This window comes from Triticum aestivum, chromosome 6B, assembly GCF_018294505.1.
Source record: "Triticum aestivum cultivar Chinese Spring chromosome 6B, IWGSC CS RefSeq v2.1, whole genome shotgun sequence".
Taxonomy (NCBI): domain Eukaryota; kingdom Viridiplantae; phylum Streptophyta; class Magnoliopsida; order Poales; family Poaceae; genus Triticum; species Triticum aestivum.
In genome coordinates, this window is record NC_057810.1 from 15,371,544 (window position 1) to 15,384,277 (window position 12,734).

The 12,734-nt window shown below is 45.8% G+C and overlaps 2 protein-coding genes across 2 annotated transcripts in view; both read left to right on the forward strand.

The window, feature by feature from the left end:
* LOC123138619 (two-component response regulator ORR24) overlaps positions 1-2,192 on the forward strand; it is a 7,425-nt gene extending 5,233 nt beyond the window's left edge. Inside the window, exons 3-4 of the mRNA XM_044558571.1 lie at positions 624-709; positions 1,248-2,192. Coding sequence (XP_044414506.1) covers positions 624-709; positions 1,248-2,192 — 1,031 coding nt within the window. The remainder of the gene's footprint in view (positions 1-623; positions 710-1,247) is intronic.
* Positions 2,193-5,209: 3,017 nt separating this feature from the next.
* Positions 5,210-12,734, forward strand: part of LOC123138620 (uncharacterized) — an 81,540-nt gene continuing 74,015 nt past the window's right edge. The window contains exon 1 of the mRNA XM_044558572.1: positions 5,210-5,517. Coding sequence (XP_044414507.1) covers positions 5,210-5,517 — 308 coding nt within the window. The remainder of the gene's footprint in view (positions 5,518-12,734) is intronic.

A 12,734-nucleotide genomic window follows, 5' to 3' on the forward strand; every position in this document is an offset into this window, starting at 1 on the left:
TGTAGCGGTGATAGGGATGTCCTGATGTCAGAATGTATAAAAGTTTGGCACCTTAATTATCATATTCAAATATGCATGCTATATTACGGGTATTATATTCTGTTGGTTTCCCCATGTACAACATATGCATTTTCGTTTTTATTGGTTGCATGATATATTCATTGCTTCTGTATCTTGGTCGAGAACACTACCCTTAAATGCATGTACCATTCGCGAATATAATGTGGTGAGCATTATTTGGAGAAAAGTAATCATAACGTTGCATACATATTTGTCTCTAACTATATCATGTAACCACAGTATAGTCAAAATGATATTCTGACACTGTGAACACTAACGTTTTGCTATGATTTCAATATTTAATTTTAGTACAACAAATTCCATGCATGCCTTTAAAATAATATATACCTATTGCTCTTGCATGTTTTATCTGTATTCTTTGCCCACTTCAGAATGTTGTGATGTTTTTTATTATAATTAGCATGGATGTCAGTCAAGGCGCATGTTTATGACTAATTACGAATGTTAGGATGAAATAAGTAAATCACATGTATTGGTGCATATTGATATTTCCAAATTTCTAAGCTCAGCTCTCTTGGCATATTTTGCTTTCGACAATGCAGACTATACTCCGGGAAATATGAGAGAACTTATTACGGAGGACAATAGTGAAAATGCAACTACAGATAAGGACAGCAGCGATCTGCAGGTACGTTTCAAGTTGATGTTCCTTCAAACTGAAACCGAGCTTCATCTATATGATCATGAAATTATCAGAAATGATACCACCACCCGGGTGAGGGCTTTTGGAGGCCGAGCTCCACGGAGCTCGTTTTCAAAATACAAATTTCCACAAGGTGAAAAAATTTGAAATTGTTTGTATACACTTTCACACATGTGTATTGCGTCTGTGCAAAAATTCAAAACCAAATACTTTCACACGTGGCGTACAGAAAAAAGACAAAAACGTATTTCTAGAATGGGCCAATATTTTTTGTTGTTGGGCCAGATTTTTGTTTTTTTGTACAGCCTACAAATCACAACAAATTCAAATAATTTTCGTACACGTTCGTGCGGAAATCTATTAAGTTACAGTGGAATTTTGTTTTGAATTTTTCTGAAACTTTGAAATATAAATTTTGATTTTTTTAAAATACCAAGCTCCCTGGAGCTCGGCCTCCGTTGGCATTTTTCGCCACTACCATACATATCCTTTATTAATCTTTTTACTATATTTCAAATTTCAGAAAAACAAAGGTGACTACTCAACTGATTGGCTTTCAACCATGCCCACTATACCAACACACTATAACAATTCTTTGAATGACTATCCGAAATATCAAGTTAGTGAGGGAACTTTCGAGTTCAATATAGGATCTGAGGGAGCTATAAATCTTAACCAAATAAGTCAGCCAAGTAATATTGCAACACCAGTTGGTTATGATTTTCATGGAAATGATGGCAGCACGACTAGTCTTTGTGGAGGTACTCTTAGGGGACGAGCATCTAATACTAAAAATGGTCACGGTTATACTAATGGTAATGGTGCTCATGTTGGAGTTCTAGCAAATGGAAGCATGGTTAGTGCATCACAACCATCCAATCTTTCACAAACAGCACAGCAGCCAATGCCCACTTTGAATTTATTTCCAAGTAATACAATGTTTGCCATGGATAATCCAAACCATATAAGGCAACAGGAGCTTCTACCACAGTTATATCCACTCATCTATGACCCTAGCATTGGAGGGATAAGGATGTTGACTCCGTCTCTAGATGATGGTGAAGACCTCCTCAGAACCTACCTTGGTGAGAACGAGGACATGCAAAACACCACAAGCATGGACATGGCCCATGGAATGCAGAATGCACCAACCATGGACATTACACTAGGAATAACGAATTCTGCAACTGTGGAGATGACCCAAGAAATTTCAGGAGATGGTGCTGCTGGTCAGACCAGTGCAATGCAGCTTCAAGGCCACGGCAGTGAGTTTTTCAATACGGATAGTACTACTGTTGAAACAGCCGGCATATCAGGTACATGTGGACTAGGAACAGATGAGATGATGCATGGGGTAAATATGGATGCATTTAACAAATTTATGAATGAGAAGGTATGTACTATTCTCAGTATTAGCATGCCTACATTTTTCTATTTCATTGTCCTTCTAAAATTTGCGAGAACTTAAATTTTTGTCGCGGTAGTACTAAAATAAATATGCGAGCACTATTATTTCGTTACGACATTTGAGAACTAAATTTTGTAAAATAATGATACAAAAACTTTTAGCGTGTGGCTGCATACATTCTATCTTTTGTAGGTACTTTGCATTGAATAATATTTAGTTGCAGCTCATGTCTTTGCGAAGATCATCATTTCTGGTTAGTTTAGATATTACTTCACGGCTTACGGGATATGAGTATTTAACGTATACTACAAAATTTTCACTGTGCTCACCATCAGACATGTTTTCGTGCTCACAGTCAGACATGTTATAGGCAAAGCATCTTAGGATACCTTATCATATGGTTCGCATCACGATGTTCAAAAGAAGTAAAATATTATGCGACCGTATATTCACTATATTTTCTCCTCACTTGGGATTATGTATCTACTCATGGAACACATGTCCATGCTACAAGGAAGAAAACGCTGAGAGTAGAAATGTATCATGGTTCGATCTGTGCTCTCCCAATCAATAATCATTCTTTTGGAAAAACTGGCTGAAGCTACGTATTATATTACAGTCTTCCAGTATAAAATGCAGGAAAATATTTGATAATGGGGGAGAATAATTAAGGTTCTTGCCAAAGTTGAAAATTTATTCGCCTGGACTAATACTTTGGGTTACGTACTGTCATTACCTTTTCCTTGTGCCTGTCTTTTCTAACATTGCCTCATTCTCATAATGATGCTAGCATTAGTGTGCTACTGTAGAACACACCAGAATTATTTTTTCTCATAATGGCACGTGCACACATGGGATTTTACATAGGACCTTAGAATGGTCCTCGAGTGCCAACTCAGAATGTCCTTATCTTTATTGCACTTTGACAAGTTTTTGATAATAATTGTAGGTCTGAAGGTATGGAGGAGCTCAAGGAAGCAAAGTGGAATTAGAGGAAGGCACACATAGAACCAAGAAGAAGAAGAAGAAAATATCTCTATTTTGCTCCTGTATAAATGCTGAAGAAGTATCAGTAGTATAATCTGATTCTTTTACCTTGGATGTGACTTTTTAATGAACTGAGATAAACCGATAATAGTTGGACAGTACAAAATTGTATTCTCCGCTATGAGATCCATCGTCATTATTCTTATTTATTTAATTGTCATATAGTGTAGTAATTTATCCCACAGCCTTACTGCATCCAATTTTAGCAACCTCCAAACAGGCGGGTATAGAAGATGTCGACCTGGAGCTCGACCATGTTACACTGCTGGTCGCCTTGGGTAATGCACTACCATGGACTTCCCTGCTCCCATCACCGGAGACCTAAGGTGACTTCCCCTGCTGGCCCCCGACCATGTGTACATTGCGTACCAGACATTTGATAACCACCAAATCAATATAATGTCCCCCGACCATGGATAGCTCTATCCACCGTCCTCTACCTAAAAGCACCCGTCTACCTACTATTGTAAACTTCTCCATCACATTTTTTTGCATGCATATAGAAATACTATTGCCGAGATAGACTGGCATGGCGAGTGGCTCTACAATATCGAGCCCCCAGACGACGAAGGACCAAGTCAGAGGGTTCGTTTTGGGAGTTATGGCTGGCATCTGGGATTCCTATACAAACTGCTGCGAGCTAGATCATCGTCGCACTGTGTCCTCAGCGTCATGAGAACAGTTAGGCCAGGCATGGCCTCTCCCATTTTTTAAGATGAGTGGCGCGGGCGACGCTGTTGTTGCGGAGGCCGCGGCGGCACCCCCGCCGCCGTCGATGCAAGGGGTTCGGGCTGCGGCGCCGGCGTATGCAGGGCAGGTGCGTCAGCGACGGTGGTGGGTGACGTATTGTCTCTCTGGCGGCGATAGCCGGAGGGGAATCTCAATCTCCATCTGCCGTCGCGGTGGATCACAGTGCGGGATTCAGAGGACGACATTCTTACCGGACGATACCTGCTGGAGATGAGATCGTTCTCGATGGTAGGCATTTGGTGATTGATATGTATGATGTGGTCGTCGGGGTTCAGATTATCCAGAGGAGTAGCGATCCAAACATGGTCGATCTGGTGGATCTCTATTCTCCTTCGGCGGAGGAGCTAGTGGGTCTACAGCTCAGGGAGGTGGCGGCGGATCCAGTCTCCGGGCCGGATTGCCGGCAGATCCGAGGCAGGTTTTGGCTGCTGGCGGGCAGCAATGATGAAGATGAAGGGAGCATCAAGGCGGTCATGATCTGCAGACAGCCCCACCGGTGCCCGGAGTTGCATTTTCGCAGGAGGGAGAATGCAAGGACGACGTCAAGCCAAAGGGCGCAAGCTGGCAATCCTCGGAGTCGGCGAAGCTGAAGATGAAGCCTTGGAAAGGGCCGATCCCTAAGGTATGTCTCCCGTTGATTACTTTGTCCGATTCCATTCATCCGGAGACATGAACCTTAGTTACAAGAAAGAGGAAGAACAAGGGGCAGGCGACGGAGCAGTCGCCAGTGCCAGGGATCGCCAGATCTGATGGGATTCGAGCGGCTCGCTCTCCTTGTCTGAATTTCCTGTTGGGCTCGGGTGGGCCGAAGGCTGCAACCGCGGTAGTGGGCTCTGAGGCTCCTGGGTATATGGCCCAGAGCAAAGCCCGGACCATTGACCCCGTTCCCTCGCCCCTAGAGTCAATGCATGCAACTTTGTTGAATCGGGAGCCCGACCATGCACGTCGCGTGGATACTGCTAGGGTTTCTTGTCGAATCGCCTCGCCTGGTTTTCCTTCGCTCGGGTAGGGCCGCTCCATGATGATTGCCGGTCCCCGTGCGGCTATGAAGGACGCCATGTTCGGGCGGGGAATGGGCCAACCGCCTCCTCCCAAAGCGGCGTCGCCGCAGCATCCTCGTGTAGTGCCGCCGTAGCCTCCCCGTGGAGCTCAGCTGTAGGGCAAGTCTGACGGCCCGCCCAGGCATCAGGCGCCATCTCGGGACGGGCGTGTGGCCGCTGCGGGGGCAATTTCTCTGGCTGCCGGCCGAGGTCGAGACGGTGGCGTCGGTCGTGAGCATCATGGCACGGTCCAGGGCAGCAGAAACCGTCCGCGCGGGCTATGGGGGGATGATGGATATGATGCTTACGGCGAAAGCCAACATCGCGGCTCATCGTCAACGTGCGGTGGTCGTGGCTATGCTTGGTACGATGACGGAGGGGCAGGTCATGGCTTCCAAGGCCCGTCGGGCAACTTCATTGAGGGGGTCGCCGGGCCTAACTACTGATAGCAGGGCGGGCACCGTGCGTTTCGTGGGGGTCGAGGAGGGGGCAGGCGGCCCCCTCCACCGCGGCCACCTCTGCCTCCACCGGCGCAAACTTCCAAAGAGGTGCTACCGGAGTCCGCCTCAGAACCGGTGGCTGCGATCTTTTCTTCGCCGGCCTTGTTCGAACAGGCCATGGACACGGTGCGTGATTGGCCATGAAGGTTCCTGCGCCAAGCAAATCGCGGCGATGCCTCGGGATTCTGTTTCTGAAAAGTATGTTGGCGAAAGAGTTTCTAAATGAGCGCGTAAAAAAGAGAAGATGTTTTGTTACCCGTGCGGAGAACCGGGACATTTTGTGCAGAGTGCACTAAGGAGCTTTGCCACATCTGGCTTAAGGCCAAGCATTTTTCTGGACAATGCCCCCTTCTTCTGGGAGCAAAGCCGGTCGTCACAATGTATGGGGTGTGATGTTTGGAATTGATGTTCTTTAAGTCACCAGATGTTGACCAGACAACACATTTGATGGATAGTTCTTTTCCAGAGTGGTCAAGGTAACGAATGGATCTATGACTGAGGCACAAATTGTGCAGCTGCTTCATGAGCTTGCACCTAGCGATCTCCAGTGGAATCTTGTGAGACTAGAGGAGCAGTCTTATAAGGTTGATTTTTTGATGAGGGGGGATCAAACCCGACTCCTTAAGTTCGGCATGTGTAGGGTGCCCATCACTAACTGCATTATGGAACTTGATGAGTGGAAACGGAAAGAGCCACAGGGTACACCGATGTCTCATATTTGGGTTCGCTTTTCTGGAGCACCATCGAAGGCGCTTAATAACTTTTTGGTGGCCTGGAGCTTGGGGTCTCTCATAGGCTAGACAGAACAGGTTGATATGCCTTTTACCCACGCAAATGGCATGGCAAGGTTGCTTGTCAGTGTGGTGAACATCAAGTTTGTACCAGACATGGTGAGATGGCCTCATGCGGGTGTCTTGTACGACCTTGACCTGGAGATTGAGTATTCTCTGTTGTTTCAGGAATTTTATGGGAGTCACGATGTGGTGCTTGATGATTGCAGTCACTTTGCCTCGAGATTTCCATTGTGATGTAAATAGAACCTAGTGGTGCTTGATGATTGCAGTCACTTTGCCACGAGATTTCCATTGTGATGTAAATAGGATGTTCTTGATAACCCACAAGTATAGGGAATCAATCATAGTCCTTCCAATTATTAAGAGTGTCAAACACAATGAGGAGAAGAAGGAATTGATAGGCAGTTTTCAGCAAGGTTTCACTGCAAGCATTGTAAGATAGTTTTGACAGATAGTTTGATAGCAACATAAATAGTAACATGATAGAAAATAACAATAGTAACAAGGTGTAAGAAGTGGACCAATCCTTAATTGTCTTAAGGAAAATCAGGTGGTGTTTCTTATAGTTACTAAAAGTTCTTTAGGACACACGACAACGTCGCCAAGTTACTTTTACCGCGGTTCATTGAGTTAACGTCCATTGCCTTGATAAGTGTTTATGTGGGTGTACTCGAGCTAAGGCACTCTCCTTACTTGAACAAATACCTACTTATGATTATGCTCTCCATGCAAGCATCTGCAACTACAAGAGAAGTAATTAAGATAAATATAACCATATTATTAAACAATTGGATCCAAAACAGCCCTTATAGATAATTCACAAACTAGGGTTTAGGTTTCCATCACTCTCTCAATACATCATCTATAAACTAATTCCACAATACCTTCCCCTAGGCCCAAATATGGTGATATGTCTTGTAGTCGACGTTCACATAACATCACTAGAGGAAGAACAACACAAGATAATGTCAAAACATTGAACGGGCCTCCACTTCACATATTTACTAGAAAACTAGACTTCTCCTATGTCCTCAAGAACTAGTGGAACTACTCAAAATTCATCATATTGATCATTATCAGTGGGTATAAATATATTATTAACAATATGCACATAACAATCTTCCACCTATTAAACCAACTAGTGTCAATTAAGATGTAATCAACACTGGGAGCACCCCTAGGTACCAATCTAAGGTTTGATACAAAGATTAAATACAAGGGAAGAATTAGGGATTGGAGATGAGATGATGTTGGTGAAGACGTTGATGAAGATGATGATCTCCACGATGAACGGAGTGTTGGTGATGATGAAGGCTTCAATTTCACTACTAGGGAAAAGGCTAGCAGCAGCGCGGGTTTTAGGTGTATCAGTAGCGCGGTGAGTGGCGCTACTAATAAGGCGCTACAGCTAACACATAGCAGTAGCGCGTGGTCACCGGTGCTACTGCTACACAAGTGAAGCAGCAGCGCGGTTAGTGGAAGCTCGCTACTGCTAGTAGCTCTAGCGCGCTTTGCCTGGACGCACTACTGCTATCGCGGCACTGATGTTAACTTTTATACACTCGCTACTGTTAATTTAAGTAGTTTTTTGTTTTTTTGCGGCATATTTGTTTTGTATTTGAACAGGCTTTATAGAAGAATCTTTAGCACATAGAAATGTCATCATGATACACATACAAATGCCTGCGAGACCACAAATGTAATCATAGCATATACAAACAAATAGTCTCATCATAATCATCATCCAACACAAAGTGGTATCTTGTCATCATCTGGAAAATAGCGATACATGCAAGTCTCGAATACTTGCAACTACAACAACGTCAGCCATCTAAACAAAGTTATACGCAAGAAGATCTATCACTATGAGTGAGAGCGGAACTATGCAGTACATGAGGTGGCGGTTACGAGTCCTCTCTCGCGCTATCGTGAACCTCAAGTAACTAGCTTCTCCTTCTTGTCTGCTTTTGAAGCCTTTATGGCTGGCGCCCGTGAACCCATTCACTTGCGCCTGACACTCACTCCACTCGTTGTACACCCCAGGAACCTTCCCTTTGTACACGACATAGCAATTCCATCTCGCCATCAAGAAACTAGGTACCTATTAGAGATGCATGTTCATGAAGAGGATGTACAATCATATATATGCAACAAAATATACTAGAGCAACACTGAAAAAGAAAGGGTTAGCAACTAGATGCAACATACAGTACGCAAATTAATTAACTAGAGGTACGTAGGTCATCGTACGCAAACTAACAAAGTAGCGTTACGCAAGTTCGGCAGGGACCGTAGACATCACAAAGTTTCATCGCTACAAAAAGTATACAAGTTCAACCGACACATATCATCATCATCGGCATCATAAATCACTAGAAGTTCCATCCTTCCATATCATCAAGGATGAACCCTAGCTTCTTGAACGACATGAGGTCTAGACGTTGCATGCCTATGCGAGTTCGGACGTCAGCTCGCGATATAGGGCCGTGGTGGAACATCCCCTTCTCATGGATGACTTTTTTCATGATGATCGTCGCAATGTCGCTTTGGATGCAAAAGAAGTCATCTCTAAGTTTATAATCCGCTTCTCCATGAGATTGTAGCCACTTGTGGATATGATCATCATTTCTGCTTCTCATGCGAAGCTTTTGGTGATCCGTGTTGAACTGAATCATGAGATGGATGATGTAGAATCCATCCTTCTTGCTTGGTTTTGGGACATGGATGCAGGAGAAGTTAGTTTTATGCGTGAAACCCATCTTCTTGTTCCTTTGTTTCCTGATCTGCACGTGACCACCTCTAAAGCTGAAGCCTTGGAGAGCATCATGTAGAATATTCATTATGTGGGTGTAGTCTTTTATCTCGTAGTCTCTGGAAGGGTCAAAATACACGGCGTGGGAGACTTGCGGGTAAAGAACGATAAGGATGGCGCGCCCGTTGCTGCGGGGAAAAGACACCTCAAATTATTCCCCATATGAGAGAGAAGGAATGATTGAAATGTACAAAAGGGTTGTCAGGAACTGACTTACTTTGGATGATAAGGCACGAGGACAATTTCCCGGTCCTTATTCTGTACCATGAAGTTTTGGAGGTACTCCCTAGCAGTTTCACGCTCAAAGTCGCCGAGACTCAAGAAAGACTCGTGCATGTAGTATGGATCCGCCACACAGATTTGCGAGACTTCTTCACTCTTCATGACGGAGCTCATATGTAGCGCAAAAAGGCGGACGATTGTAAAATCGAGCTGCCTTGTTAGAAACATCTCAAAGATATGGTCAAACCGCAGGAAGAACACCTCCGCGGGCCGTGTCTCGACGTAGCACTTCCCCTCAGGCACACGAGCCGAGTATGTCGGATATCCTGGATCCTTTGAGGCTAGTAGGCTTTTCTCAGTCGACAGCACATGGTCGTGCAGTCTCCTGAGATCCCCTGATAGTGCCTCCAGCAGTTTCGGCGGTAGCATTAGCTCACCCGTGAGATGGAACATGACCGCACCTTTCACGGGTACACGCTCTTCAGAATGCATCGTCTGGCTGCTATGTGCTCTGGCTTGTTTGGAGGCAGTTATCTTCCCCGGGCTAAGTATTGTACGACCCTCCCGCCCGGCTAGTTGAGCCTGTGTTGAGGCGGCATCTTCAGGCGTGTCCTGTGAGGATTTCATGAAGAGAGACTTTTTGCAATCCCTGCTACGACCCTGCCCGGGCATATCATCCATATCCTCATTAGCAAGCTGATAGCCCGATTCGTCATATGGTTGACTCATCATATCTATGTCACAGTCATACGCGTTTGTATTGAGGTAATCCATAGGTTCGACCTCCGTCTCATCATCCATTCTCTGTTCTACAGGAGAAATTACATCAACCAGTACTATTGCACCCCCTTCATCATGTCGTCCGCCGCTCTCACCCGGCACTACAGGAGTTGGTAATTGCATAGGTGGGGTGGTGGTCTCCGCACATGCTTGTTGATGTGTGGTTATTGGTGTGCTCTCGGCCGGCTCCAGACGAATAAGATTCTTCGGCCATAGCAGCACCCAACCCTTGCAGCTTCCAATCCGCGGCGGGGTCTCGTCGTCCCCTCCCACATGCTGTATTGGAGGAGGCAAATTCTCGTGCCCCAATTTCACACTGGGCAAGCTAACCCTGAAGTGCCCAGCGGGGATCGGCTGGTTGTGGAACGTGGGTTGCGAGGGGTCCATTATCATCCCTTTTCCCACGTCCAACTTCTGGCCTTTGATCAAGTAGAGTATGAAGCATGGGGTTTCTTTCACCTGCAAACACATATGTCTGTGGCGTAAAACAACCGAAAGGCAACAAAAATGGAATATGATATATATATATATATATATATATATATATATATATATATATATATATGTTGGTGCGACATGTAATTACCGTGACGGCGTCGAGCTCAGCCAAAGACGAAGGCCCACCTAGCACGCCTGAGACTGAGGACGGGCTGCTATGAGCGGGAGCGGCTGCGAGAGGAGGCCCGGTTGCGTGAGCAAGTGATGGTGCGATGGTGTTGTTGTTCATGGAGTTGCTCCCGACGAAACTGGGCAACGGGAAATCATGTACCATCTTGTCTGGATTTTCCTTCGTCCAGTTGATGATAACTGGAACCAAGTTAGTAGCGAAATCATTTCTGCATGCAGTTACAGCTGCATTGACTGCCTGCCGTAGCAACTCATATTTGTCCTCGGCTGCTTTTTTCGCGTCCTCAGCTGCTTTTTTCTCAACCGCAAGCTTCACCTTCGCGTCGATGTCCGCCTGACTAAACTTCTTTTTCTGCTTCTTGGCCTCCGGGCCCTTGTCGTAAAACACGTTCCCCGTGGCGCCGTCTCCAGCGCCGTGCACCCGAACATATTGCGGCCGCTGGCCCAAAGGGAGTCCCTTAAGTTCGTTCAAGGCCCGGTTGAGAAGGGTGTCCCACTTGGGCCTCATCAGAGAAGTAGGGCTTTCGGCTGCAAGATGGTGTTGCTTCTCCTGTAGTCTAATCAATTTCCTCGTGATCTTGTCCGTGTAAAAAACCTTTTTCTCCTTGTCCCACTTGTAGCGGGCCCTGATGAAGTCACGCTCCAAGGGGTTGGTGAACTTCGCGAAGGGGTCTGGGAGACCCGCTGCTTCACGTTCCGTGTCCTCCTTATCCCATATGGGCCTTTTACCGAGGTAGCCACGGCTTCCGAGGCGATGCTTCCCCGTGTTCCTTTGCTAAAGGCTCTTCAATTTCGCAGCCTTAGCCTTGGCTACCTCGGTAGCGCAAGTGTCCTTGAACTTTTCGAACTCCTCTTCTGTAAGTGTTAGATTTTCCTCCAGAATCTTGGACAGGGGTTCATCAGCCTCAATAGCTCATTTCACCCTCCCTTTCCAGGAGGCCAAATCATTGCTGAACATGCCCATGGCGTGATTGTTAATCTTTTTCATCTTCGGATCATCCCACGGTTGTTCTATGTTATCATTCCGGTCGGGGAACTTGAATCTCTTGTGCAACTTCGTTAGGAGCAACTGCGTCAAATGTTCTTTACTCCTTAAGTCATCGTCGTTGATGCTCGCGCATTCCGTAGGATGCATCCTACTTTGTTCCCATAGCACTTGCGAGGTTCTTCCGGCTCTAACGGCTCAAACTTGCCAAGTGCCATCTTTGTGATCACAAGTCGTCCAATCCCTAGTTTGTTAGGTTTTCGTATCCTCCAATTCTTATGCTTCCTCTTTTCGGTAGCGGCATCGAGGCCGGTACCTTCCCCGACGGTATCTTCCCCGCCGGTACCTTCCCCACCGGTCTCGGCGCCGCCATCGGTGCCGGCGCCGTCGGTGTCGATGTCGGCGTCAGTACCATCATCGAGGCCGACCTGCAAACCTTGCTTAGCAGTCAAATAGTCGAGGTACTCTTGTTCACCCTCATAATCCATCTCGTCTGCATCTTGGTCAGAAGGCCCAGTTTCTTCGTTGTTCGACATGTTTCTATGATTAAGTGTCCTCATTTATTTCTAAAAGTATGAATAAATGAGAAATGACATAAAAAGAAATCTATGTGCCAGCACTTGATATGCCAACTATGTAGCACAAATCATGCCTTTATTCACGGGAAATTTCGGCATGACCTTTGCTAAAAAATGGACATATCGAGCGCCTGAAATTCACCAGAACGGAAATGAATCAACATTCCGGCGTAACATAGGCCACTCGGATCATTTTCCAAACATGACATATCCACATATCACATTTCCAGTTCAAATTTGCATATAAATTCAGCTAATTTTGAAACCTAGCTAAATTCATAACTAAATAGATAACCTAATTAACATACTGCCCTAACTACAACCTAAGTAAATTAACCGAAGAACCCTAGCAGAGAGAGAGAGGGGGGGTTACAGAGGGTGCAGGGGCGAGGAGGCAGGCCCGATGACAGCCGAGGTTGGGAGGGGAGGAAGCAGAGGAGGGAGGCGAGGGCCGACGAATCGGGGGC